We start from the raw sequence: 27,119 nt of genomic DNA, 5'->3' as shown, positions 1-27,119 counted from the left end.
AGCTACGACCAATGATGCAATCTACCATACATGAAGCGACAAGCCTCTACATTAAATCAGTACATAAACGGCGGAGAAACAACAAACCCCAATGGTACTCCGCAGAAATCTCACACCTCGTCAAGGAGAAGAAAAAAGCATTTATTTCCTATAAACGAACGGAGACTAGGGAAGATAAACTAGAACATAGGGCGAGGTCTGCAGCGGTCAAAACGGCAGTCAGGGAGGCCAAACTTCGAGTGGAAGAGACTCTGGCAAAGAACATGAAGAAAGGGGACAAATCCTTCTTCAGGTATATTAGTGATAGGAAAAAGAACACAAATGGGATAGTACACCTTAGAAAACCAGATGGGAACTGCGCAGAATCAGATTCCGATAAAGCAGAACTACTGAATGAATACTTCTGCTCGGTCTTCACCTGCGAGGCACCGGGGCACGGTCCGCAGTTGCAGGCAAGGCCCAGCGTGGAAGACCCATTTCAGAATTTTGAGTTCACACCTGGCGACGTCTACTACGAACTGGCAAGACTCAAGGTAAACAAAGCCATGGGACCGGACAATCTACAACCCAGGGTGCTCAGTGAGCTGCGTGATGTCCTGGCAGAACCGCTATCAGGGCTCTTCAATCTCTCCCTAAGTTCGGGGAGAGTCCCCATAGACTGGAAAACAGCTAACGTCATTCCACTGCACAAAAAGGGTTGCAGGGCAGAGGCTGCAAACTACAGACCGGTGAGTCTCACATCAATAGTATGCAAACTCATGGAAACACTAATCAAACGTAAATTAGACGCAATCTTGGATGAGGAGAATCTACGGGATCCCAGTCAACACGGGTTCACCAAGGGTAGGTCCTGCCAATCCAATCTCATCAGCTTTTTTGACTGGGTAACAAAACAGCTAGACTTGGGAGAATCCGTGGACGTCGTATACCTAGACTTCAGCAAAGCTTTCGATAGTGTCCTGCATCACAGGCTGTTGAGCAAGATGAAATCAATGGAGCTGGGAGAAACACTAACTACATGGGTCAATGACTGGCTGAGTGGCAGACTTCAGAGGGTGGTAGTTAACGGTACCCTCTCTAAAACATCGGAGGTGATAAGTGGGGTACCGCAGGGCTCAGTCTTGGGCCTGCTCCTTTTCAACATATTCATAGGGGACCTAACTCAGGGGCTTCAAGGTAAGATAACATTATTCGCTGAAGACGCCAAACTATGCATTATAGTGAGAAACGGCAATTCACCCGATAGTATGACACAGGACCTACATTTGTAGGAGCTTTGGTCCTCGACCTGGCAGCTGGGCTTAAACGCTAAGAAATGCAAGATCATGCACCTCGGCAGCAGAAATCCGTGCAGAACTTACACCTTGAATGGTGAGACCTTAGTTAGAACTTCAACAGAATGAGACTTGGGAGTGATCATCAGCGCAGACATGAAAACTGCTGATCATGTGGAGAAGGCTTCATCTAAGGCAAGACAGTTGTTAGTTGCATCCGCAGGAGTTTCGTCAGCCGGAAGCCTGAAGTCATAATGCCATTATACAGAACCATGGTGAGACCTCATTTGGAATACTGTGTGCAATTCTGGAGGCCACACTACCGAAAAGATGTGCTGAGAGTAGAGTCGGTGCAACGGATGGCCACCAGGATGGTCTCGGGGCTCAAAGATCTATCGTACGAGGAAAGGCTGAAAAATTTGCAGCTGTACTCACTCGAGAAACGTAGGGAGAGAGGAGACATGATCGAGACGTTTAAGTATATTACCGGCCGTATCGAGATGGAAGAAGAGATTCTCTTTCTCAAAGGACCCTCAGCCACAAGAGGGCATCCGCTCAAACTCAGGGGCGAGAAATTTCATGGTGACACCAGGAAATATTTCTTCACCGAGAGAATGGTTGATCCTTGGAACGAGCTCCCGGTGCAGGTGATCAATGCAAACAGCGTGCAAGAATTTAAGAGCAAATAGGATGCCCATGTGGGATCCCTTAGAGGGTTAAGCCAAGGGAACCTGTCACCAGGAGTGGGATCCCTAGGATAGTAGACTTGGGGGTGGGTCAGTAGAGTGGGCAGACCTTATGGGCTATGGCCCTTATCTGCCGTCATCTTCTATGTTTCTATCTTATATGCAAATTCCACTGAGCTAACTTCAACCAGAACTATCAACCTGCTTCTGCTGATCCTTCCTTCTCCCACTCACCTACCTAGGTACAAAAGACCTTGAAAAAGATCATCAGAGCAGAACCTAACTAGATCAGATTTCATAAGAAACTAAAAACTCTCTTCTTTGAGAGCGTCTGCTCTATGGACACTTAGCAACTACAAACAAAAAAGAGAGACTGCAGAGAGGAATGTACAAGGTGAAGGAACTTTTATTAAAAGTCAATAAAATACTGTAATCCAGAAAGTGGCTCAATTTTGTGGTCACTCCATGCCTATCTGGGTTCAAGGCGACTTACAAATGATAAGATTTACGTAATGCATGGAAGGAACAACAGTAAACATAAGGTGAGCAGAGTGTGGTATGTACAAGGTGAAGGAACTTTTATTAAAAATCAGTAAACTATTGTAATCCAGAAAGTGGCTCTCATTTACATGGAGACGGACACAACGGACAAACAATCAGGGAACCAGGACTCGAGAGAAGACTACCTGGTCAAGGCAAGAGCCGTCAAAACAGCAGTTAGAGAGGCCAAATTCCGAAACGAGGAGACGTTAGCAAAGAACATCAAGAAGGGCGATAAATCCTTCTTCAGGTATATTAGCGACAGAAACAGAAACACAGGCGGGATAGTACGCCTTAGGAAACCAGACAGGAACTATGTAGAAGAGGACTCGGAAAAGGCTAAACTTTTAAACGAATACTTCTGCTCGGTCTTCACCCGCGAGGAGCCGGGATCTGGCCCTCTGCTACAGACGAGGGATTGTTCAGTAGACCCGTTTAGTAGCTTCGAGTTTACGCCAGGCAGTGTCTACTGTGAGCTGTCTAAACTCAAGGTTAACAAAGCGATGGGGCCAGACAACCTGCACCCCAGGGTGCTCAGGGAATTGAGTGATGTCTTGGCGGAACCACTATCCGCGCTCTTCAATCTCTCCCTTAGTACAGGTATAGTCCCGTTGGACTGGAAAACGGCTAACGTCATTCCACTCCATAAAAAAGGTTGCAAAATGGAGGCTGCAAACTATAGACCGGTGAGTCTCACATCAATAGTGAGCAAGCTGATGGAAACTCTAATCAAACATCAATTGGATACGATCATGAACGAGGAGAATCTACGGGATCCCCGTCAACATGGATTTACTATGGGGAGATCCTGCCAATCCAACCTGATCAGCTTCTTTGACTGGGTGACGAGGAAGCTGGATGTTGGGGAGCCCCTGGACATCGTATACTTAGACTTCAGCAAAGCTTTCGATAGCGTACCACACCGCAGGCTGTTGAACAAAATGAGTTCTATAGGATTGGGTGACACTTTGACAAAATGGGTTGAGAACTGGCTTGGAGGCAGGCTTCAGCGAGTGGTGGTGAATGGCACCCCCTCTGAAATGACAGAGGTGATCAGTGGAGTGCCGCAGGGATCGGTCTTGGGCCCGATCCTGTTCAATATCTTTATAAGAGACTTAGCAGAAGGGCTTCGAGGTAAAATAACGTTATTTGCAGATGACGCCAAGCTATGCAATGTAGTAGAAAGGAGTGTAACGATCAAAAACTCAATGTCCGACAATATGACGCACGACCTACTCCTATTGGAGCGCTGGTCTAGGATCTGGCAACTAGGTTTCAATGCCAAAAAATGCAAGGTCATGCACCTTGGCAACCAAAACCCATGCAGAAGATACACCCTTAATGGCGAGATCCTAGCAAGGACTGTAGCAGAACGGGACTTAGGGATGATCATCAGTGAAGACATGAAGACTGCCAATCAAGTGGAGCAGGCTTCATCTAAGGCTAGACAAATCATAGGGTGTATACGTAGGGGTTTCGTCAACCATAAGCCTGAAGTCATTATGCCATTGTATAGATCCATGGTGAGACCCCATCTGGAATATTGTGTACAATTCTGGAGGCCTCATTACCGGAAAGATGTGCTGAGACTAGAGTCGGTCCAGCGAATGGCCACCCGGATGGTCTCAGGACTCAAGGACCTCCCATACGAGGAACGGCTGGATAAGTTGCGGCTATACTCACTCGAGGAACGCAGAGAGAGGGGAGACATGATCGAGACGTTCAAATATCTCACGGGCCGCATCAAGGTGGAAGAAGATATCTTCTTTTTCAAAGGTCCCACGACTACAAGAGGGCATCCGTGGAAAATCAGAGGAGGGAAGCTGCACGGTGACACCAGAAAATACTTTTTCACTGAAAGAGTGGTGGATCGCTGGAATGGTCTTCCACTTCAGGTGATTGAGGCCAGCTGCGTGCCGGATTTTAAGACCAAATGGGATCGTCACGTGGGTTCTCTTCACAGAGAAAGGTAGGGGTGGGTCATTAAGGTGGGCAGACTAGATGGGCCGTGGCCCTTATCTGCCGTCTATTTCTATGTTTCTATGTTTCTATGTTATGGAGAAACACTCCTTCAGGGGTCTAAATTATCCTATGCTTCGCTAATAGAGAACCATATGGAATACAATGGTGTTGTATAAAGTCCTTAAAATTCGTGAACTGAAAACAGAAACTTCAGACAGGCTGACGCTCAGAGTAAACACTGCTAGTGAAAGTGAGAAGCACTTTTGCTAGCAGTGTTTACACTAAATGTCAGCCTGAAGAGTGTTTCTCCGAAACACGGACCATGTTGTGTCCGTTCTCCATGTAAATGAGAGCCACTTTCTGGATTACAATAGTTTACTGATTTTTAATAAAAGTTCCTTCACCTTGTACATACCACACTCTGCTCACCTTATGTTTACTGTTGTTCCTTCCATGCATTACGTAAATCTTATCATTTGTAAGTCGCCTTGAACCCAGATAGGCATGGAGTGACCACAAAATTGTAGATTAGATTAGATTATGTACCTCTTGGGCTGGGGGGCTCGGTTCCTGGAGAGTCGGAAGGCATAAGACTACAGCTTTCCGGCATCTGATTCGGACCTCTTGTTTTTGTATAGGGATGGGGCAGGGGCAGGGATAGGGGTTATATGGAATTGGTAGGGTGGGGGTTAAATGGAAAACTGTTCCTATTGTTGAACTGTTTTTGGCTGCTGTTCATGCTGGGGTATTGTATGTTGTTTTGTAATGTTCAGCAATAAAATGGGATTTATACTAGATTATGTACCTCAGTAAATAGATTCCTCAATATTATTTAACAGAAATAGTGGTATCCTTTAATAGATATTTAGGCTCTAGAGCAGGGGTGTCAAACTCAATCATATAAGGAGCCGAAATCTAAAACATAGGCTTTGGGGTCCTTTTATTAAGGTATGCTAACCGATTTAGCGCGCGCTAAATGGCACCCTAATAAAAGCACCCCTTAGTCTTAGTAGAAGTATAGGGTTACAATCTCTCCAACCCCACACCGGCTCTGTGATGAGCCAAAATTAAAAACTTGGATGCGGTAAGCAACTCTGGTCTTCAAATGCTACAAGCCATTGGGGTATTAGGAAGGAGTTAAAATATTTTTCAAATTCTTTATTCATTTTCCCATCTTACATCAAGAACACAATATTACATCATTTAAACCTTGTAAACATCACTTGTATTTCTTTTAACATCATCTTAAAAACATACATTTATACCCTACCCTCCCACCCTTCCCACAAATATTTTAATCAAAAATATCATATAAATATTATCAATTGATCGAACCTTAATATAATTTTATACCCTCCCTCCTATGTATAAGTGTATTTTCAATGGATAATGGTGTCTAATCATTGCAATAACTTGTCAATGGCCCCCAAATCTTTTTAAATTATTGTAATTCCCTCTTTGTATGGCAATTACTCTTTCCATTTTGTAAATGTGGCATAACGAATTCCACCAGAAGGTATAGTTTAGTCTATTGTAATTTTTCCAATTACTGGTAATATGTTGTATGGCGACTCCTGTCATGATCAATAAAAGTTTATTGCTTGATGAAATTTGACTTTTTGTTCTCATTGACATACCGAACATTATTATATCATATGATAAAGCTACATGGTTTTCTAGTAAACAATTAATTTGAGACCAGAAAATTTAGAAAAAAATTTTTTAAAATTCTTTATTCATCTTATAATTCACAAGTGTACAGTAAATATCAAACAATTAGAATACAATATCACTTGAAAATCTTCCATATCATACAACAAAAAGATATAACCCCCACCCCCTCCCACTTCCATATACAACAAAAAATATACCACATGAATATAATATCTTATCATTCATATATATTATTAATAGAAATCCAACCCCCCCCACCCGATCCACATGTAAGAATTAAAAATTATAACGACTGTAAGATTTTCAGCAACTTAGCAGACATGCTGTTTCTTGAAACAATTTATCACAAAAACAGCAATAACATATTATGCATTAGTTGAGGCAAGTTTCACTATTATTTCTGACCCAGCCAACCTCTGAAAGGGAGGGGGAGGGAAGGGAGAAGAGGACATGAATGGGTGTCAGGCAGAGTCCTTTACCTGTGGCAAAGGTGAAGGCAGGCACGCTGTGGAAGCGTGCCCTACCAGTTCTGCCCTCCGCTTACTCAATGAAGGTGGTCACCAGCCCGCACAGGCAGTGCACATTGACGCAGGTCTCTGGGGACTGCGGCTCCTAAACCAGCCCGTAGTCCACGGCAAAGAGGGTGAGCATGGTGTGACCACACATGATGCTATAGCCCTCATTGTGCAGGCGACCACGAGTGTCGATGGGGAAAAGCAGAGGAAGACATGATGGGAGTACAGCCTCGCACAATGTGTAATTTCACCTCAAGTCTCATGGCTGACAGGCTTTGACTCCACGCTTTGATCGCGCTGCACCTTCCTCTGCTTTCCCCCATCAGAGGGCCAACTTAATTGCGAATTTTCAATTGTCTCACGGGCCAAATTTGATTACACCGCAGGCCAAATTTGGCCTGTGGGCCAGAGTTTGACACGTCTGCTCTAGAGTGATAAAGGCCTGCTGAGTATAAACCTCTAAAAGGTATATGGATCTACGATATGGAAGACCATTAAAGAACAGAGGCCACATAGGTGGAAACCTCTGGAGAGAAATGGGCAAGCAAGAGCCTTACCAGAATCAGAGGATCGTACAACAATATTTTGGTTCTGTAGGAGCCAAGCAGGAAGACCACCCTTTTGGAAGAGAACAGAATACAATTTACAAATGTTGCAGATAGAGAGACAAATCACAGAAAAGTACGAAAGCAATAAAGGAAACAAGATGTTTCTTTTAATTAATACATAAAACTTACTACAGTAGAGACTCTCTATTAACTCAAGCAACCAGAAAATAAATCTAAGAAATACTGTGGAAATTTAAGTGTAAACTTGGCATGCTACATCTGAGTACACCCATGCTTTGCTTTGTCCAGTAGTTTGTCTGGAACAGTTTATGTTATGGCATAGTATGGGGTACAGTATTAGTAAGGCCTATTTTAACAGAAACTTTCTAGCAACCAGAAACTACATTTATCTGGCATCTATCAATCCCCAAGGGTGCCAGTTAACTGAATCTACTGTATACTGCCTTCTTTTTTTTAAAAAAATTTCTTTATTCAGTTTTGCATATCACAACAAGTGTATCAGAAAAAGTCATATAAAAACACACTTGATTTTCCTTCATGTAATACTTTAAGTACAACATATCATTCTTATATTCATATTCTATAATATCTTGAATATTATGTAATACATCTAATATCCCGCTTAATTAATGTCCAAGCGGTGTACAATAAAAAATAAAAAGTTAAAAATCAGGGATATCACATACTAAGGGCTCCTTTTACGAAGATGCGCTAGTGGTTTTAGCGCACGCACAAAATTACCACGTGCGCTAGCAAAATTATTACCGCCTGCTTAAAAGGAGGCAGTAGCGGCTAGCATGCGCAGCAATTTAGCATGCGCTATTCCGTGCATTAAGGCCCTAGCGCACCTTTGTAAAAGGAGTCCTAAATCACAGACTAGGACAAAACATTATTATACATATGGTAAGGGGGGGAATACAGTAATTAAAAGTGCATTAGGAGGGGAATGTGCTCTTCATGGGAAATTGTAGATGAAGGAAAAGACTATGAATCTGAATGTTATAAGTTGGATGCATCTTTAAACAAAAAGGTTTTTAGACTGGATTTAAATTTGTCTAAAGACGATTCTTTATCGAGTTCCATAGAGTGGGCACTGTTACAGAGAAAATCGTTTTGTGCATCATGTCGCAAAATAAATGGTGTAGGGAGGGAATAGTTAAGACGTATTGATTATTTGATTGTAGTATTTTTGAAGAGCTATATGGAATGATCAGGGCCGGATTTTCCTATAGGCTAACTAGGCTTCAGCCTAGGGCTTCAAGATCCGTGTCACATTTTTTATAAAGGTTAGTACCAATAACAACATGTTTCATTTAACATATTGCTATATATCACAGTAATGATGTATTTTATTATCTCTCATGTAATTTACAAACTTAAAAATGGGAGGTGAAAGGGCCTCATAAGTTGAATAGCCTAGGTCCTCTTTTCATCTAAATCCTGCCCTGGGAATGATTAATCTATCTATGAATCCTGGAGTATGGAAATTTTTGTTTTAAATGTGAGAAGTAAAATTTTATAGGTAATTCTGTAAGAAAGTGGTAACCAGTGAGCTTTTATCAAAAGAGGAGTTCACACAGTCAAATCTGTTTGCTTTAAATGAGTTTAATAGCCGTATTTTGAATAATCTGAAGTTGTCTTAGTTCTTTCTGATTGATTCCTTGATATAGGGTGTTGCAGTAATCTAAGTGAGAGATTACTAGCGAATGAATCAAAATGTTTAATGATGAAGGTTCTTGAACACTAGATCATAGAAACATTTTTTCACCACTGTACTAATCTGCTGGTGGTAGGTTAATTTATTGTTAAGTGTTACACCAAGAAGTTTAATAGAAGTAGTGAGTTGAATCGGTATAGATTTAAGGCACCATGAAAGCAGTTTACAATCAAACCTAAATACAGATTAAGACTCCAGATTACAGAGTAACAAATCAAACAAGACAATGAAAATGTAGATGGTATAAATGTGCCAGCCACATAAGCCAATTCAAAAAGAAGAAATTATGTCTCACCTGATAATTTCCTTTCCTTTAGTCCCAACACAAAAAAAGAGAATATCCTATGCCAAAATACAAGAGTTCTTCAGTGTAAAGATGAACCACAAACTTTCCACAAGTCAAGATGTCACCTATGTTTCAATTAAAGAGCTGCACTTGAATAGGGTCAACGGGAATCCTGTGGAATCCATAAGGATCCCCTCTAGGACCTTGGGTAACCTGCAAGGATCCCCCTGGGGTTGCGGGGATCCCGCAGGGATTGAAGTCGCTTTTGCAGGGCTCCTGCAGAATTGTACCTGCCTCTGGGCCCAACTCCAGACATCTAAATACTGTCTCCTCCTTTCTTTCTTTCTTCCTTCATTGCTCAGTGCAGCCACATCTGCTGTCTTCAAAAGGCTACGGGCAACAGTTCCTATACACTACCTGCAGCTGACCTAGAAGCTTTTCCTCTTTCAGTACTGACTGATAAATTTTTGAGCTATAATAGCTCACAAGCTAAAGGAAATGATGCATCTGCATGCATATTATGAGGCAGACAACCTCCCCTTGGAGTAATAATTCATTCCACTGTTTCCTCTTAGATGGAAGTCCATACAGTGCTGCCTTTGGAGATTTGTAAGTGAAGACCTACTGGCGAGATAAAATCACACTCCCTAGCAGCGGAAAAAGCCTGCAAGACCTGCTCTTGCCTCTCCAATCTAGGCAGGAGTTCCTGAGAAGACTCAGTCAAAATGGCGGAGTTTCCCCACCAAAGGACAAAAGCTCGCCAAAAAAAGGCATCCCTGAGGCCGAGGGCACTGAAGATGCCTGAAAAAGCAAAGCTGCGGTAAGGGAATCCCCTAAAAACAACAAAATGCCGGAACACACTGAGCACTTCTTCGGCTTCTGAGACATGCTCATTGTGAACCATGAGGCAGGCAAAATGAAATTAGCAACTGAATGGGAGAAAAATTATGAATGAAAAACCATCTCAGCAAACCGGCACATAAAGCACAGTTACTTACCGTAACAGATGTTATCCAGGGACAGCAGACAGATATTCTCAACATATGGGTGACGTCATCCACAGAGCCCCATGCGGACAGATTCACAAGCAGACTTGCTTGAAGAACTTTTAGAAAGTTTGCGACTGCTGCACTGCGCATGCACAAGTGCCTTCCCGCCCGAAGTAAGGAGCGCATCTCCTCAGCGTCTCCTCAATTCAGATAGCTAGCTAAGAAGCCAACCTGGGGAGGTTGTGAAAATATCTGTCTGCTGTCCCTGGATAACACCTGTTATCGAGGAGCCCGAGGATGGCTTCTTCGCCGACCTTGGAGTCGAGGATGGAAGGGAGGACTTACCCGAAGCAGGCTTGGTCGAGGCAGCAGGCTTGGAGGAAGTCGTGGGTCGCGGCGAGGTCGAGGGACTGGAGGCCGAGGTCGAGGCCGGGGCCGAAGCCGACGTCGAGGCCTTCCCCGCCGCGGGGTCCGCAGAGAAGAGCTCCGCCATCCGGGCACGGCGTCGGCGGAGCGCTCTAGTCTGAAAAGTTGAGCACCTATCACAGGAGTCCGTAGGATGCTCAGGACCCAAACAAATCAAGCACCACCGGTGAGGATCGGTAATCGAAAGCAACCGATCACACCGGGTGCACTTTTTAAAGCCCGTCAAGGGACGGGACATGAAAGCCGAAAAGGCCGGGAACGAGCGATGTCCCGCGGCCGCGGCACCCGGGAGCCCACGGAGCCGAACGGAAGAAAAATAAGTTTGTTTGTTTTTTTGACGACAAACGACCGACTAGGAAAGAAAATAAAATAAAAGCACAGCGACCGAGCGAAAAGACCCAGACGCGGTGTCAGAAGGCCAAAAAATACGAGCACAAATTCCACAGGGCTTCTGGCTCCGCGGAAAAAACTGAACTGAGGACCACGAGGTGGGGATGCGCCCTCTAGTGGGCAAGAAGGCATGCACATGCGTGGTGCAGTGTAGCAAACTTGAAACTTCAATCAAGTTTGCTTGAAAAGCTGTCCGCGCTGGGGCTCCGTAGATGACGTCACCCACATGTGAGAATATGCCTGCTTGTCCTGGGATAACTGCTTTATCCCAGGACAGGAAATGAAAAATATAATAATAATAGAAAAAGTGCCTGTAGGAGATATGAGGAAGTAACCCTTCCAGAGCTATGTTGCTCAAGAGGGTAATCTGATATCCTTTGGCACTGTAGTTGCTATTGTACGGAACTGGATTACATGTGATATCGGATTTATCCCAGGACAAGCAGGCAACTTATTCTCACATATGGGTGACCTCCAAGCTAACCAGAATGGGATAGTGGGAGCAGTGTTCCCTCTAAGCGGGCGGGTGTTGTGAGCAAACTTTTTTCACTGTGAGCTAAAAATATCGGGCGCCAGCAAGTTATGAGCCAAATAAATATGTTGCTTTCTACCACAGAACTTCCTTACGTTTGTATGGAATCTATCCCCTTTCAACTTTAGAGAGTGCCCTCTCGTTCTCCCTGCCTTAGCTACTAAGTCTATTCCCTTCAGTACCTTGAATGTTTCTATCATGTCCCCTCTCAATCTCCTCTGCTCAAGGGAGAAGAGGCCCAGTTTCTCTAATCTTTCGCTGTACGGCAACTCCTCCAGCCCCTTAACCATTTTAGTTGCTCTTCTCTGGATCCTTTCGAGTAGTACCGTGTCCTTCTTAAAGTACCAGTGCTGGACGCAGTACTCCAGGTGAGGGCGTACCATGGCCCGGTACAGCAGCATGATAACCTTCTCTGTCTCTTCAGTCCAGCATCTGCCCCTTCCATTCACTGTCTGTCTTTCCCTGCCATCTCTCCTCCTGCCCCCCCCCACCCCCCAATTTGGTCTAGCATCCATCATCTTCCTTCTGTTCCCCTCATGGTCTGGCATCTCTATCCTTCCCTCCCCCCTGTGGTTTTTAGCATATCTCTCTTCTCATTTCCTCCACTCAGATCTGATCATTCTCTGCTCTCTCTTCCCTTTTCTTCTCTGGTCTTCCTTCTCTATTTTCTGCCTCCATCTAAATTAAATTCTTTCTTACTATTTAGTCCCGTTTCCCTCTTTTCACTGTGTCTACACACAGCTTGTCACCCCTTTCCCTCACCCCTCCATTATCTTACTATTTTCTTCCCCCTTTATTTATCTCCTCCTTCCATCCAGTATGTGTTCTTTCCCCACTTCCATTCAGCATCTGCTCTCCCTTCTCAACTGACATCCATCTGCCTTCTGCTCTCTCTCCCTTCTTCTCACTTCCATCATCTGTCCCCTTCTCTCTCTCTCTCATCTCCTCCATTCCATCATCTGCCCCTTCTCTCTCTCTCTCTCTCTCCCCCCCCCCCAACTTCCATCATCTGCCTCCCTTCCCCTCACCTTTGTGGGTCACTTTCTTTCCCCTGAGGGTGGCTCATGTCACAGGGGAAGCTTTGGCCGAGCAGAACCGCTTGATTGACAGTGGAACTTACTTGATTGATGTCGATGCTGGGGCCCGTTGCCGTTTGAAGGAAAAAAAAAAAGGTGGAAAAAAGGAACCTGTAAAGGCGAGAGGAAGGGAAACCTCCAGGACAGCTGCTTTTTGCCCTCCTTCAGCGGCCCAAGAGTTCAGACCAGCAGCGGCAGCTCTGTATGCTTTTAACTTCGGCACAGAGCTGCCCCTAATCAATAGTTTAGTGCGGTTTCATGAGGCAGCCTCGGGGCCTTTGATAGCCGGCCCGCTTCGATGATGCGATGTGGGCCGGCCTAGCAAAGGCCCCGAGGCTGCCTTATGAAACCGCGCTAAACTATTGATTAGGGGCAGCTCTGTGCCGAAGTTAAAAGCATACACAGCTGCCGCTGCTGGTCTGGAGGTGCGGAGACAAGGCAGGAGGCAAACGCGGTGGAAGGCAGGAGTCCCGGCGAAGGCAGGAGTCCCGGCACAGCGACTGCAACAGGAAGTTGCAAGTCAGCTGACGCCGGCCTTTCGTTGCGGCGGGGACCGAATCCTTCGCGGACCGGCAAGATTTTGTTTGCGGACCGGCGGTTGAAGAACTGTGCTCTACACTGTGTGCGCTGTGACGAGAAAATATTTTGTGCGCCAACGCACCCCAGCGCAGCTTAGCGGGAACACTGAGAGTGTTGGCAATTCAAGAGTAGAGAGTTGCGCGGGGACAGAAATCCCACCCGTCCCCGTCAAAGTCTCACCCGTCCCCACCCGTCCCCATGAGGAATCCCACCCGTCCCCGTGAGGAATCCCTCCGTCCCCATCCGTCCCCGCGAAGAATCCCCTCCGTACCCACCCGTCCCCGTGAGGAATCCCCTCCGTCCCCGCCCGTCCCTATAAACTTCAGAAATAGTTATTTCATTTAATTATGCTACTGAATTAAAGGCTCTGGTAGAAACCCATTTACAAATAAGCAAAAAGACTATTAATTTGGAAATATTAATTGGGAAGAATACATACTTTGTAAACGGGTTTCTACCAGAGCCTCTTTTGTTTATAAATTTTTATCAACACAACTAATATACTACTTTATCCTGCAGCAAAAAAAAAAAAGAAATAGAATTCTTTTCCTACCTTTGTTGCCTGGTTTCTGCTTTCCTCATGTTCTCATTCAGTTCCTTCCATCCACTGTCTCTCTTCCTTCTGCATCTTCCATTTGCTCTGTTTCTGTGCCTCTCCCTTTCTCCCCCCTTCCAAATTGGTCTGGCACCCATCTTCTTCCCTCCGCTCCCCCCATAGTCTGGCATCTCTGTCTTCTTCCCTGCCAGCGTCTTCTCCCCACTCTCTCTTCCCCATTTCCTTTCAGCGTCCTTCTCCCCCCCCATCTTCCCCATGTCCTGTCAGCGTCCTTCTCCCCCCTCTGTCTTCCCCATGTCCTTTCAGTGTCTTTCTCCCCCTCTGTCTTCCCCATGTCCTTTCAGTGTTCTTCTCCCCCCCTCTGTCTTCCCCATGGCCTTTCAGCGTCCTTCTCCACCCCTTTGTCTTCCCCATGTCCTGTCAGCGTCCTTCTCCCCCTTCTGTCTTCCACAAATGCTTTGTGTCCTTCCCCCCCCCCGTCTTCCCCAGTGCTTTCAGCATCCTTCTCCCCCCTCCTTCTCTCCCGCCCCGGGTGCAGCACAGCCGGCCAGGTCCCCTTACTTTTGTGGTGCTTCCCCGACCAACCGACCGACAACAGCCCCGGTCTGACAAACCTCCCTGCCCTTAACCGCGAATCTAAATTTCCTTCTTACAGCTGCTGTAAGAAGGTAATTTAGATTTGCGGTTAAGGGCAGGGAGGTTTGTCGGACCAGGGCTGTTGTCGGTCAGTCGAGGAAGCGCCACAAAAGTAAGGGGACCTGGCCAGCTGTGCTGCACCCGGGGCGGGGCGGACCGCCCCCCTCCCTTGGTAGCCACTCGAGCTGCGAGACTACTCCTCCTTACCTACCCTGCGTGCAGCACAGAGCCGAACGGAAGTCTTCCCGACGTCAGCGCTGACGTCGGGAAGACTCCCGTTTGGCTCTATGCTGCAAGCAGAGCAGGTAGGGAGAAAAGCCCCGCGACTTAGTACATCCAGCCCCGCAGGAACCCCGCGACCCTTGGAGGCGTCCCCACGGGATCCCCGTGACCCTAGGGGGCGTCCCCAAGGGATTCTCGCGACCCTATGGGGTGTCCCCATGGGATCCCTGTGACCCGAAGGGGGAACCCGCGGGATGCCGGCGGGATTCCTGTCGTCCCCGTTCCCGTGCAGCTCTCTATTCAAGAGAATAAATTTTGTAATACTACCTGGCCAAAGTGGCCAGCCCATCTGGAAAAAAAATCTAGACAATAATGAGAGGTGAATGTATGAACTGAGGACCAAGTGGCAGCTTTGCAGATTTCCTCAATAGGAGTAGATCTAAGGAAAGCTACGCATGCCGCCATGACTCTAACTTTATGGGCTGTGATTCGACCCTCTAGATGCAGTCCAGCCTGAGCATAGCAGAAAGAGATGCCAGCAGCCAACCAGTTGGAGATGGTGCGCTTGGAAATCGGATGTCCCAACTTGTTTGGATCAAAGGAGACAAAAAGTTGAGGAGAAGATTGCTGTGGCTTAGTCCTTTGCAAGTGGAAAGACAAAGCACGCTTACAGTCCAGAGTATGAAGAGCTGTTTCTCCAGGATGAGAATGAGACTTTGGAAAAAAACACTGGAAGAACAATGGATTGATTGAGATGAAATTCTGAAACCACTTTAGGTAAGAATTTAGGATGAGTACATTGGACCACCTTGTCATGATAGAAACATAGAAACATAGAAAGATGACGGCAGAAAAGGGCTATAGCCCATCAAGTCTGCCCACTCTACTGACCCACCCCGATAAGTCTAGATGCTAGTGATTCGTGCTATGTAGGGATCCCACGTACATGTCCCATTTACTTTTAAAGTCAAGCACGCCGGTGGCCTCGACCACCTGCACCGGAAGCTTATTCCAGTGATCTACCACCCTTTCCGTGAAAAAATACTTCCTGGTGTCATAAGAACATAAGAAGTTGCCTCCGCTGAGGCAGACCATAGGTCCATCCTGCCCAGCGGTCCGCTCCCGCGGCGGCCCATCAGGCCCATCGCCTGAGTAGTGGTCTATATCTATCTATACCCTTCAATCCCTTTTTCTTCTAGGAATCTATCCAAACTTTCTTTGAAACCATTTAATGTTTTCTTGTCTACAACAGCCTCTGGAAGCACGTTCCATGTATCCACCACCCTCTGAGTGAAAAAGAACTTCCTAGCGTTTGTTCTAAACCTGTCCCCTTTCAATTTCTCCGAGTGCCCCCTTGTACTTGTGGTGGTCCTTAATTTGAAAAATCTGTCCCTGTCTACTTTTTCTATGCCCTTCAGGATCTTGAAGGTTTCTATCATGTCTCCTCTAAGTCTCCGCTTTTCCAGTGAGAAAAGTCCCAACTGCTTCAACCTGTCGGTATATGGGAGATTTTCCATTCCCTTTATCAGTTTAGTTGCTCTTCTCTGTACTCCCTCAAGTACTGCCATGTCCTTCTTGAGGTACGGCGGACATGGCAGTACTTGAGGGAGTACAGAGAAGAGCAACTAAACTACTAAACTTTCTTCCTCTGAGTTTAAGCGGATGCCCTCTTGTGGTCGAGGGTCCCCTGGGCAAGAGGAAGACATCTTCCACCTCGACCCGTCCTGTGATGTATTTAAATGTCTCAATCATGTCCCCTCTCTCCCTGCGTACCCTGCAGTCTGCTCAGTCTCTCTTCGTATGAGAGACCCTTGAACCCCAAGATCATCCTAGTGGCCATCCGCTGAACCGACTCGATTCTAATCACGTCTTTACGGTAATGTGGCCTCCAGAACTGCACACAGTACTCCAGATGAGGTCTCACCATGGTCCTGTACAACGGCATTATGACTTCTGGTTTCCGACTGACGAAACTTCTTTTGATACATCCCATCATTTGCCTTGCCTTGGATGTGGCCTTCTCTACCTGCTTGGCAGCCTTCATGTCTGCACTGATGATTACTCCCAAATCTCGTTCTGCTGAGGTCGTGGCTAATGTTTCTCCATTTAGGGTGTAAGTTCTGCACGGATTTCTGCTACCGAGGTGCATGACCTTACATTTCATAGCATTGAAGCCTAGCTGCCATGTCGAGGACCAGTTTTCCAACGTATGAAGGTCCTGTGTCATACTATCCTGTAAAAAGCTTTCACTTACTATGTTGCACAGTTTTGCATCGTCGGCGAATAACGTTGCTTTACCCTGTAGCCCTCGTGTCAAGTCCCTTATGAATATGTTAAAAAGGAGAGGACCCAGGACCGAGCCCTGCGGCACTCCGCTGGTCACCTCTGATGTTTCAGAAAGGGTACCATTGACCATCACCCTCTGAAGTCTACCACTCAGCCAATCATTGACCCATGCGGTTATCGTCTCGCCCAACCCCATTGATTTCATCTTATTTAGTAGCCTGCGGTGTGGGACGCTGTCAAAAGCTTTGCTGAAATCCAAGTATACTATGTCCAGAGACTCTCCTGAGTCCAACTTTTCTGTTACCCAATCAAAGAAGCTGATGAGGTTGGATTGACACGACCTACCCTTAGTGAATCCATGTTGATTAGGATCCCTAAGATTTCCCTCATCCAAGATTGTGTCCAACTTACGTTTAATTAGTGTTTCCATGATTTTACATACTATCGATGTGAGACTCACTGGTCGGTAATTCGCAGCCTCTGCCCTGCAACCCTTTTTATGCAGAGGAACAACATTCGCTGTTTTCCAATCCTGGGGGACCCTCCCCTTCTTTAGGGAGAGATTGAAGAGCATGGCTAATGGTTCCGCCAGGACCTCGCACAGCTCTCTGAGCACTCTTGGGTGCAATTCGTCTGGACCCATAGCTTTGCTCACCTGGAGTCTTGACAATTCGCTGTAGACATCAGCTGGTGTGAACTCAAAATTCTGAAATCGGTCTTCCGCGCTTGACATTGCTTCCAGATGTGGCCCTTGCCCTGGTGCCTCGCAGGTAAAAACCGAGCAGAAGTATTCATTTAGTAGTTTGGCTTTATCGGAATCTGTTTCCGCGTAATTCCCGTCTGGTGTTTTGAGGCGTGTTATTCCATTTGTGTTTTTTTTCCTGTCGCTAATGTACCTGAAGAAGGATTTGTCCCCTTTCTTAATGTTCTTTGCTAGAGTTTCTTCCACTGCAAGCTTGGCCTCCCTGACTGCTGTTTTGACTGCTGCAGACCTGGCCCTATATTCAATGTTAGCTTCACTTGTTCCCGTACGTTTGTATGAAAGAAATGCTCTTTTTTTCTCCTTGACGAGGTGCGAGACCTCTTCAGTGAACCATCGGGGTTTTTTGTTTCTTTGTTGTTTATGTACCAATTTTATGTAGCGGATAGTTGCCTCGTGTAGGGTCAATTTCAGGTTTGACCACATGGCTTCCACATTATCATTTGCCTTTTGATCCTGCAGCGTCTGCTGGACGAAATCTCCCATACGTGCGAAATCAGTGCCCCGGAAATTGAGTACCCTCGTTTTGGTTTGTGATTTAGGGAAACCTTTCCTGAGGTTGAACCATACCATGTTGTGGTCACTGGTAGCTAGCGTTTCTCCCACTGAGACCTCCGAGACACTCTCGCCGTTTGTAAGTATGAGGTCTAGGATGGCCTCGGCCCTAGTGGGCTCTAGTACCATTTGTTTGAGCTGTACTCCCATCATGGACGTCAAAATCCTCCTGCTACCACAAGTTGTTGCTGAGAGTGTGTTCCAATCTACATCGGGCATGTTGAAGTCCCCTAGCAGAACAGTGTCCCCCCGTAGAGTAATATTTTCAATGTCTTCAATCAATTCATTATCCTTGTCCTCTGTTTGTCTTGGAGGTCTGTATACCACACCAAGGTACAAGCACTTTTCTCCACCTCTGGCTAGGTTGACCCAGATGGATTCCCCGGTGTACTTAACGTCTGTGATCCTGGTTATCCTGATGTTCTCTTTGATGTAAATTGCTACCCCTCCTCCTAGCTTACCCTTCCTGTCTTGTCGAAGCAGGTTGTATCCTGGTATAGTTGTATCCCACCCATGGGAGTCCGTGAACCATGTTTCTGATATTGCCACCACGTCTAGGTTGGCATTCACAATTTCTGTTTCCAGTTCTAGAAATTTATTCCCTAAACTATGTGCGTTGACATACATAGCTCTCCACTCTGTGCGTTTATTACACCTTTGTACAGAGATTCCTATCTGACTCAGAGTGTTTCCTAGTGAACCTTTATCAGTGAGGGTACTTACCTCGGACTTAGAAGCGCAGTTTTGGATCACCACATCAGGATTGTTTCTTACTGCACTGGTATATAAGTGGGTACCCTCCCCCGACTTACCTAGTTGATGGAATACTGTGAAAGGTGGGTCCGCTACTAAAGCTTATAGCTCACTGACTCTGCGAGCAGAAGTGAGAGCAATGAGAAAAACCACTTTCCAAGTGAAATATTTCAGATGAGCTGAAGACACTGAACATTGGTGAGGGATATGGGTGACTAAAATTACGCCAGGTGTACACCTGGCTGGGCCTCCGCGTGTGCGGATCGCCGGACTTGATGGACCGAAAGTCTGATCCGGAGATGGCAGTTCTTATGTTCAAATGGAGGCTTCATCAACTGAGCAAGGACAACATTGAGATCCCAAACCACTGGAGGCGGTTTGAGAGATGGCTTGACATTGAAAAGTCCTTTCATGAATCTGGAAACCACAGGATTAGCAGAGAGGGATTTCCCTTCTATAGGTTGATGGAAAGCAGCAATTGCACTGAGATGGACTTGAATGGATGTTGATTTGAGGCCTGATTGAGATAAATGCAACAGGTAATCCAAAACTGAAGACAAGGAGGTAGTTTGAGACTCCTTGTAATGAGTTGTGCACCAAGTAGAAAACCTAGTCCATTTCTGGTTGTAATATTGTCTAGTGGTCGGCTTCCTGGAAGCCTCTAAAATGTCCTTAACAAATTGAGAGAACTGGAGAGTGGCAGTTACGTTGAGAGGTACCAAGCTGTCAGGTGTAGAGACTACAGGTTGGGATGAAGCAGAGACTCCCTGACTCTGTGTAAGCAGAGACGGAAAAAACTAGTAGAAGTAGAGGCTCCCTGCTGCTGAGTTGAAGTAGAAGGTAGAACCCCCCTGAGATGATGAATCTTTGATGAGCCAGTCGTCCAGGTATGGAAAAACCTGAAGACCATGGCTGCGCAAAGCTGCTGCTACTACCACTAGGCACTTGGTGAGAACTCTGGGAGATGATGCCAGGCCGAAGGGTAGCATTCTTTATTGAAAATGATGATTTCCCACCCAAAATCTGAGAAACTTGCGAGAAGCAGGGTGTATGGGAATGTGAGTGTAAGCCTCTTTGAGATCCAAAGAGCATAACCAATCGTTGTGATCTAGAAGGGGATACAAGGATGCTAGAGACAGCATCCGAAATTTTTCTCCGACAAGAAATTTGTTGAGAGCTCTGAGATCCAGGATAGGTCGCAGATCTCCCGTCTTCTTCGGGACAAAGAAGTAACAGGAGTAAAACTCCATGCTCTGCTGTTCCAGAGGAACTTTCTTGATGGCATAGAGACGAAGCAGAGCTTGAGCTTCCTGAAGAAGGGTGGTCTGGGACGGATTGGAAGGATGCTCTCTTGGGGAAAGATCTGGTGGAACTTGAATGAAGTGAAGAGAGTAACATTCCCTGATGATTGTGAGGACCCAGAGGTCGGACGTAATGAGCTCCCATCATTGGTAAAAATGATGGAGATGACCACCAATGGGGAGAGGAGGACAGAGGCAGAACAATTGAGGTAATGCTGTTTTAGATGGTCAAAATGACTGAGAGGCCTTGGGTGCAGCAGGAGTCTGAGGTTTTTGCTGCCGCTGCTGTTGCTGTTTCATAGGAGGCAGCCTTGAATAAGGTGCTAACTTTTGAGGATAATGCCTCTGGTAAGATGAAGTAGGCCTATAACCCTTAGCAGTGAAGGCTTTGGCTTTGCCTGACTATGGAGGCAAACGACTACTCATGCTCACATAAGCGTTTTGTAGCTGCCGCAATAGAGTCATTGAACAACTCATTGCCCTGGCATGGGATGTTGGCCAGTCGAGCTTGCAGATTCGGGTCCATGTCCACGGTACGGAGCCAGGCAAGATGGCACATCGCCAACAAGAAAGCAGTGGCTCTAGAGGACATTTCAAATGCATCATTTGAAGCTTGAACCATATGCATGCGAAGTTCAGCCAAAGTATGATGCATGTGCTTAAACTCTGGAAGTCGATGTTGAGGGAGATACTTGAAAAAAATTAGGCATGGTGTTGACCAAATGCTTCAGATAAGAAGTAAAGACAAAGTTATAGTTCAAAATGCGGTTTGTCATCATTGAATTTTGATAAAACCGATGGCCAAACTTGTCCATAGTTCTTCCGTCTCAACCAAGAGGGACTGTGGCATAAACTTTTGCAGGATTGGATCTTTTCAAAGAGGATTCAACGAGAAGAGATTGAACTATGGAGTAGAGAATGACATGGGGAAAAAATCTGTCCCCGTCACCGCCCCGTCCCTGGCCCACCGTCCCCTTCACCGCCCTGTCACCGCCATTCCCTTCACCGCCCCGTCACCGTCACTGCAATCCCCTTCACCGCCCCGTCACCGTCACTGCCATCTCATTCACCACCCCGTCACCGTCCCCGCAGCATCCAAATAAGCCTTAGTACTGCAATATTTAGCTTATTCCTTTCTTATAAATCAAAGTTCTGGCTGCTGAACTAGAGAGAGATGTTCAGCTGGCAGGGCTTTGTTTATAAATTTCTGGGCAGACTTGCACAATCTGGGTCGGTATATGGCTGTTTGGGAGAGGATAGGCTGGAGAGGGCTTCAATGGCTGGGAGGGTTTAGATGGGCTGGAGTAGGTTTTAACGGAGATTTCAACAGTTGGAACCCAAGCACAGTACTGGGTAGAGCTTTGGATTCTTGCCCAGAAATAGCTAAGAAGAAAAAATTAAAAAATTTAAATTGAGAGGGGCGTGGCTTGGAAGCGCATGACAGCGGTCGGGTAAACAGTGAGCTCTGTCCCGATAGATCTTTTAATAGATTATTTAAGTTACAGAAATTAACTTTTCTTGTTGGATACAGGAAAGTTGATTAAAGCTATGGCATCCGGGAAAAATAATAAGGCTGATTCAGCTTTTGTTACACCGGTAAGCGCTAAGAGAGCCAAATCCGAGCCTCCGACCCCTTCAAAAAAACTGGCTGAGAAGGAAACTGTAGATACAGTTGAAATCTTATGGGAGCTTAAGGCAATTAGAGAGATTGTCTTGGAAAACTCCAAAGATATTAAGGAGGTTAAGGCAGAAATCAATATTCTCAACAGGAAAATGGAGTTAGTTGAGAATAAGATTGTAAATCTTAATGATAGAATGCTGGCAGTTGAAACAGATTTATTTAAACTGAAGCCGGTACAGAAGAAAATTGATCTACTTACACAAATGCTGGAAGATTGTAGTAATAGGGAGAGGAGGAGTAATTTAAGACTACTAGGGATTCCGAAAGGGGCAGAAAAAAATAATATTACTTCCTTTCTGGAGAATCTCCTCCCTAAAATCCTCCCTCTACACACAAAATATCCTATAGAAATTGAAAGAGCTCATAGGTTACCAGTCAGGAGGAGTGACACTCAAAGGGGACCTCGTCCAATTATATTCAAGCTCTTAAGACATCAGCAAGTACTTGATATTGTTCGGCTGGCAAAAGAAAATAAGAATTTAAAGTTTCAGGACTCTCGCATACACTTTGTGCTAGATTTTGCTCCTGCCACTGCAGCCAAGAGGAAAAGATTTCTTGATATGAGACCACAGTTAAGAAGTCTTGGGGCAAAATATGGGCTGATTTACCCAGCGTTAATGAGAGTGACTTTTAAGAACAAAACCATGAATTTCAAGGAACCAGAAGAGCTGCAAGAGTTTTTGCAGAAGCAAGAGGAACAGATGATTACCTAAAGTCATGTACTTTAATTTTTTTTTTCTTCTCTCTCAAGAGATATGTTCTTACATTTATATTTCTTTAGAATATGCATATCTCTGTATTGAAGTTTGAAATACAGTTATTATTTAAAGTTTACAGTTTACTGGCTTTGAAATGCAATGGTTTCCTATTTGGAATGTTATCCTTTTATGGGGTTGTGGAATTCATTATCAGGATGTCAGTTTGTTTTTAAAACTACAGTAGCTTATATGAGTATTCACATATTGTCTTACTTATATAATACTTTGTTTTTATGTTACATATTTTTCTTTTTTATATTTTTGGTTTGATATGATTTGTCTAGTGACATTTCTTTATTTTATTTATTCAAGAGTATAGGTTTGACAAAGGAATTTGATATGTGTTGCTTTTTTAGTATAACACTGGTTGGGATTCTAAATATAATTTTGTCTCTATGCTTATTTGCAGAATATTAGTTTAAGGAGTTTCGGTTTGTTATTAGGGATTTTGGGAAAGGAATTATTTGTTCATATATTCTTATGTAACTTATGGTTATAGATCATTTGTTTTTGATAGTTCTAGGGGGGAAATTCTCTTTACCTGATTATCTATGTGTGTTTTCAAGTTCACACAATTAGTGATCTTATGGTGGGGAAGGGTGGGGGAATGGGAGGGTTTCGGGGGATTTATATGGGTTTGTGTTCATTCTCAAATGTTTCAGTTTAAGAAGATGATGTCTGCTCATATGATTCGATATTTTTTTAGTTATTTGATCTCCAATAATTTTATTATTTATATTTACCATGATGGCTTTTAAAGTCTTTTCACTTAATATAAATGGTCTAAATCATCAGATCAAAAGGAAAAAAATATTAGCCTTTCTGAAAAAGCAGAACGCTGATGTTTTTTATATTCAAGAGACCCACCTGAATTTAGTGGAATCAAAGAAACTGGAAGGGGGTTGGGTAAAGAAGTGTTTTTTTGCTCCTGCAGTAGGGAAAAAAGCTGGGGTGGCTATTCTAATCAATAGGAAGTGTAATGCCAGTTTTAATTTAATAAATTCTGGTGGCTTAACGCGAGCACAGAATGGAAGTGTGATCGCGACGCTCCTCTCCAAATGGGCAACTGACATTAAATAAAAATATCCCAATATTATTTATTTCAATTGAAAATACTCACAATTGAAGCAGAAACTATTGAAAATCTATATTTAACATCCTCTTGAAGAAACGAAGACAAGAACTGAGTAAGAGAAACCAAAGAGAGATTTGCCGGTTTTCTCTCCCTCATCAATGAGACGGCGAGACATTGGATTAAAGACAGAAGAAATTAAAGAGAGAAGAGTTGGCAGATTGGATATTGTCCTCCTCTGAAACTGAAAAAGTTTTAGCGCTGAAGTGAAGACATCGGGGCACTAGAGCGGAGAGGCACTGGTGACAGGAAGCTGACGGTTGTTTGAACAAAAACTTGTGCCCGCTGAGGGGGATAAATCCCGAAGTAAGAGAACAAGGGGAGTGATAAGATCGGCGAAAACTGTTACAACAGAAAATCAATTACTGAAGATAATAACTTAAATATAAATAAAAGATAATTTGAAAACATTTCCTGTCAGAAAAAAAAAAAAAAAAAAAAAACGCAGAAAAGATCTGAAGCGAAGGAGAAAAGTAAGGCTACTAATTTTTACCGGTCTTTCTGTGTGGTGATATGACATGAAAGTGAGAAGAGCTGTAAAAAATTTATTAACTGACTAATATTGAAAAAGGGACGGATCCCAGTGTGAGACCGTTGTTAGCTAGATTCCTGAGCTGTGGCGGTTTGAAGCGCTGCGTCGGAGCCTGAGAGACTAATTGATTGATACTTTTATTGTTTTCCCTTGGCGCTAAATCGGCGCAGCATCAAGACAGATAACATATAAAAAGGGAAAAGAAATGTCAGCGAAAACAATCTGATGATACTGAAGGTCATAAAGTTTTAAGAAAGTGTGATTATATCATTTGCCGATTTGAAAGCGGAGAAAATGAGAGAAGGCTCTTGAAGATTTAAATTGAAGAAGATTTGCAGCTTTCTCAGAACGGTAAAATATTCAAATTTAACTGAGAGGTGTCTGACACGGAAGAGAGAGGGGCTAAGGAAAGATAAATTACTGATTCTAACGGCTTGTCTCTGCACTGATGTGGAATTGAACTCCTAAGTGTGACAGTTTGAAGCAGCCATTTCCAGATTAAAGCTGAAACGGAGACCTGAGTGATTAACTGATCTTATTGACTGAAGCCAATCTTCTTGTTTGCTCACTCTCAGCGTTGGATCAGCATTGAAGCAGATAACAGGAAAAAAAAAAAAAAAAGGGATTTATTCATCAACGGAGATATTTTGATAGAGAGATTGACATCAATTGAAGACTTGAAAGAAAAGTGACAAGCGGCAAAATATTGAAACTGATACAGAGAGACAGTGAAGAAAGAAGAACCAAGAAAAAGAAAATAACAACATGGCAAGTACCAGACAAAACAAAAATGAGGCTGGTACATCTGCAAAAAGACAGAAACCAGATCAAATAACACCAAGCAAGATACCACTTCCTATTGAAGAACCAGACATATTAAGCAAAGCAGAAGTCATGGAAGAACTAAAACAAATAAAACAAATGCTTAAGCAAACTATAACTAATATGTCTGAAATGAAAGAAGAAATTTTAAATATTCATAGACAAATGGAAGTTAATAACAAAAGAACAACTGAATTAGAATCAAAAATAGAAGTTATAGAATGTGAATCAAAAAGATGTAAAAACGACAGCCTGGAATTAAATAAATTAAAAGATCAACTGGAAGATTATGAGAATAGAGGAAGAAGGAAAAACATTAAACTATTTGGAATACAAGAAAATTTAGAGGGAAAAAATACTATCCTTTTCCTTGAAAATTTAATTCCAAAAATACTACAATTAGACTTGAAACAACCAATTGAAATAGAAAGAGCGCATAGAATCCCAATTAAAAATTTAGAAAACAAAGACAGACCAAGACCAATAATTTTCAAAATGCTGAGATACCAACAAGCATTAGAAATACTAAATGCTGCAAAAAAAGATAAAAATCTAAATTATAAAGGATCAAGATTATGGTTTTTACCAGACTTTGCCAAAAACACAGCAAATAAAAGAAAGAGACTATTAGACTTGAGACCTTTACTAAAAGAAAAAGGATTTAAATATGGTCTATATTATCCAGCGAAAATGAGAGTATCATCAGGAGACAAATCCTTATATTTTGAAGATCCCGAAAAACTAAAAGATTTTCTTTCTAAACCAGAACCTATGATATTTTAACATAAAACATTAAGATGGTTTTGATGTCTCTATGAAGAAATATAAAAATATGAAATATTGAAATATATGAAGAAAAGAAGGAAAAAGACATAAAGATAAGACAATAAAAATTATAAGAAAGAAAGAACAAGATATAGAAAAATTATTAAACAACACACTACATATATGTTTAAAATAAATTATATGTTAAAATCATAATACTAAGGAAATATAAATTAAAAATTGTTTAATGATAATGATACATTAATGAAATGTTATGGAAAAATGATTAAAGATATAAAGGATTGATATAGATAGATAGAAGGGAAATTTATTTGAATATTGAATATTGATTGCCTGGGGAGAGGAGAATATTCGGGTTACAGTTCCAATGTGTATCCTTAAGCAGCCAATGTATTGGGTGGGAAAGGGAGGGAAAAGGAGAATATTTACTAGAATGATTAAGGGAAAAATAAATAAGGGATTAGATACATTAGGGGTAAATATATGTGTCATGAAAAAAATTTTTAAAATTTTAAATATAAAAGAAGAGGGGAAGAAAAATATAATGAAAAGTATTAAAATATATAATGTCTTTTAAAATATATTCGATTAATGTCAATGGCCTGAATCATGTAATTAAAAAGAAAAAAGTATTAACATTTTTAAAAAAGCAAAATGCGGATATTTACTGTCTGCAAGAGACCCATCTTAATATGAAAGAATCACAGAAATTATCAGGTGGATGGATAAAGGAATGTTATTTTGCTCCAGCAGTGGGTAAAAAAGCAGGGGTTGCAATTCTTATAAATAAAAATTGTAAGGCTAATATTAAAGTAAAAAGTTCAGATCCACATGGAAGATGGATACATATTGATATAAGTATGGGAAATGATACCCTGACGTTGTTCAATATATATGCCCCTAATTCGAATCAATCAGAATTTTTCAAAAAGCTACAGAATATGTTATTACCACTAGCTGCCTCTAATTTAGTGGTGGCTGGAGATTTTAATGCTGTAATGGATCCATTATTGGATAAAAAACCAGGTAAAAGTATTAAATCTTTAGGTCTAGATAATTTGGTTCAATCATGTGATTTGAAAGATATATGGCGTATTCTTCATTTTAATGATCAGGAATATTCA

General features: G+C 43.4%; 1 protein-coding gene across 3 annotated transcripts in view; it reads right to left on the bottom strand.

The window, feature by feature from the left end:
• Window positions 1-27,119, bottom strand: part of GLB1L (galactosidase beta 1 like) — a 390,615-nt gene that overhangs the window by 247,081 nt on the left and 116,415 nt on the right. For all 3 annotated transcript variants that reach the window (XM_033946517.1, XM_033946520.1, XM_033946519.1), the window contains exon 6: window positions 7,209-7,269. In XM_033946517.1, the coding sequence (XP_033802408.1) occupies window positions 7,209-7,269 (61 nt within the window). The remainder of the gene's footprint in view (window positions 1-7,208; window positions 7,270-27,119) is intronic.

The sequence above is a fragment of the Geotrypetes seraphini genome, chromosome 5, assembly GCF_902459505.1.
Source record: "Geotrypetes seraphini chromosome 5, aGeoSer1.1, whole genome shotgun sequence".
Classification (NCBI taxonomy): Eukaryota; Metazoa; Chordata; class Amphibia; order Gymnophiona; family Dermophiidae; genus Geotrypetes; species Geotrypetes seraphini.
Note: the sequence above shows the minus strand (reverse complement) of the source record. Positions and strands in the feature narration are given on the sequence as shown.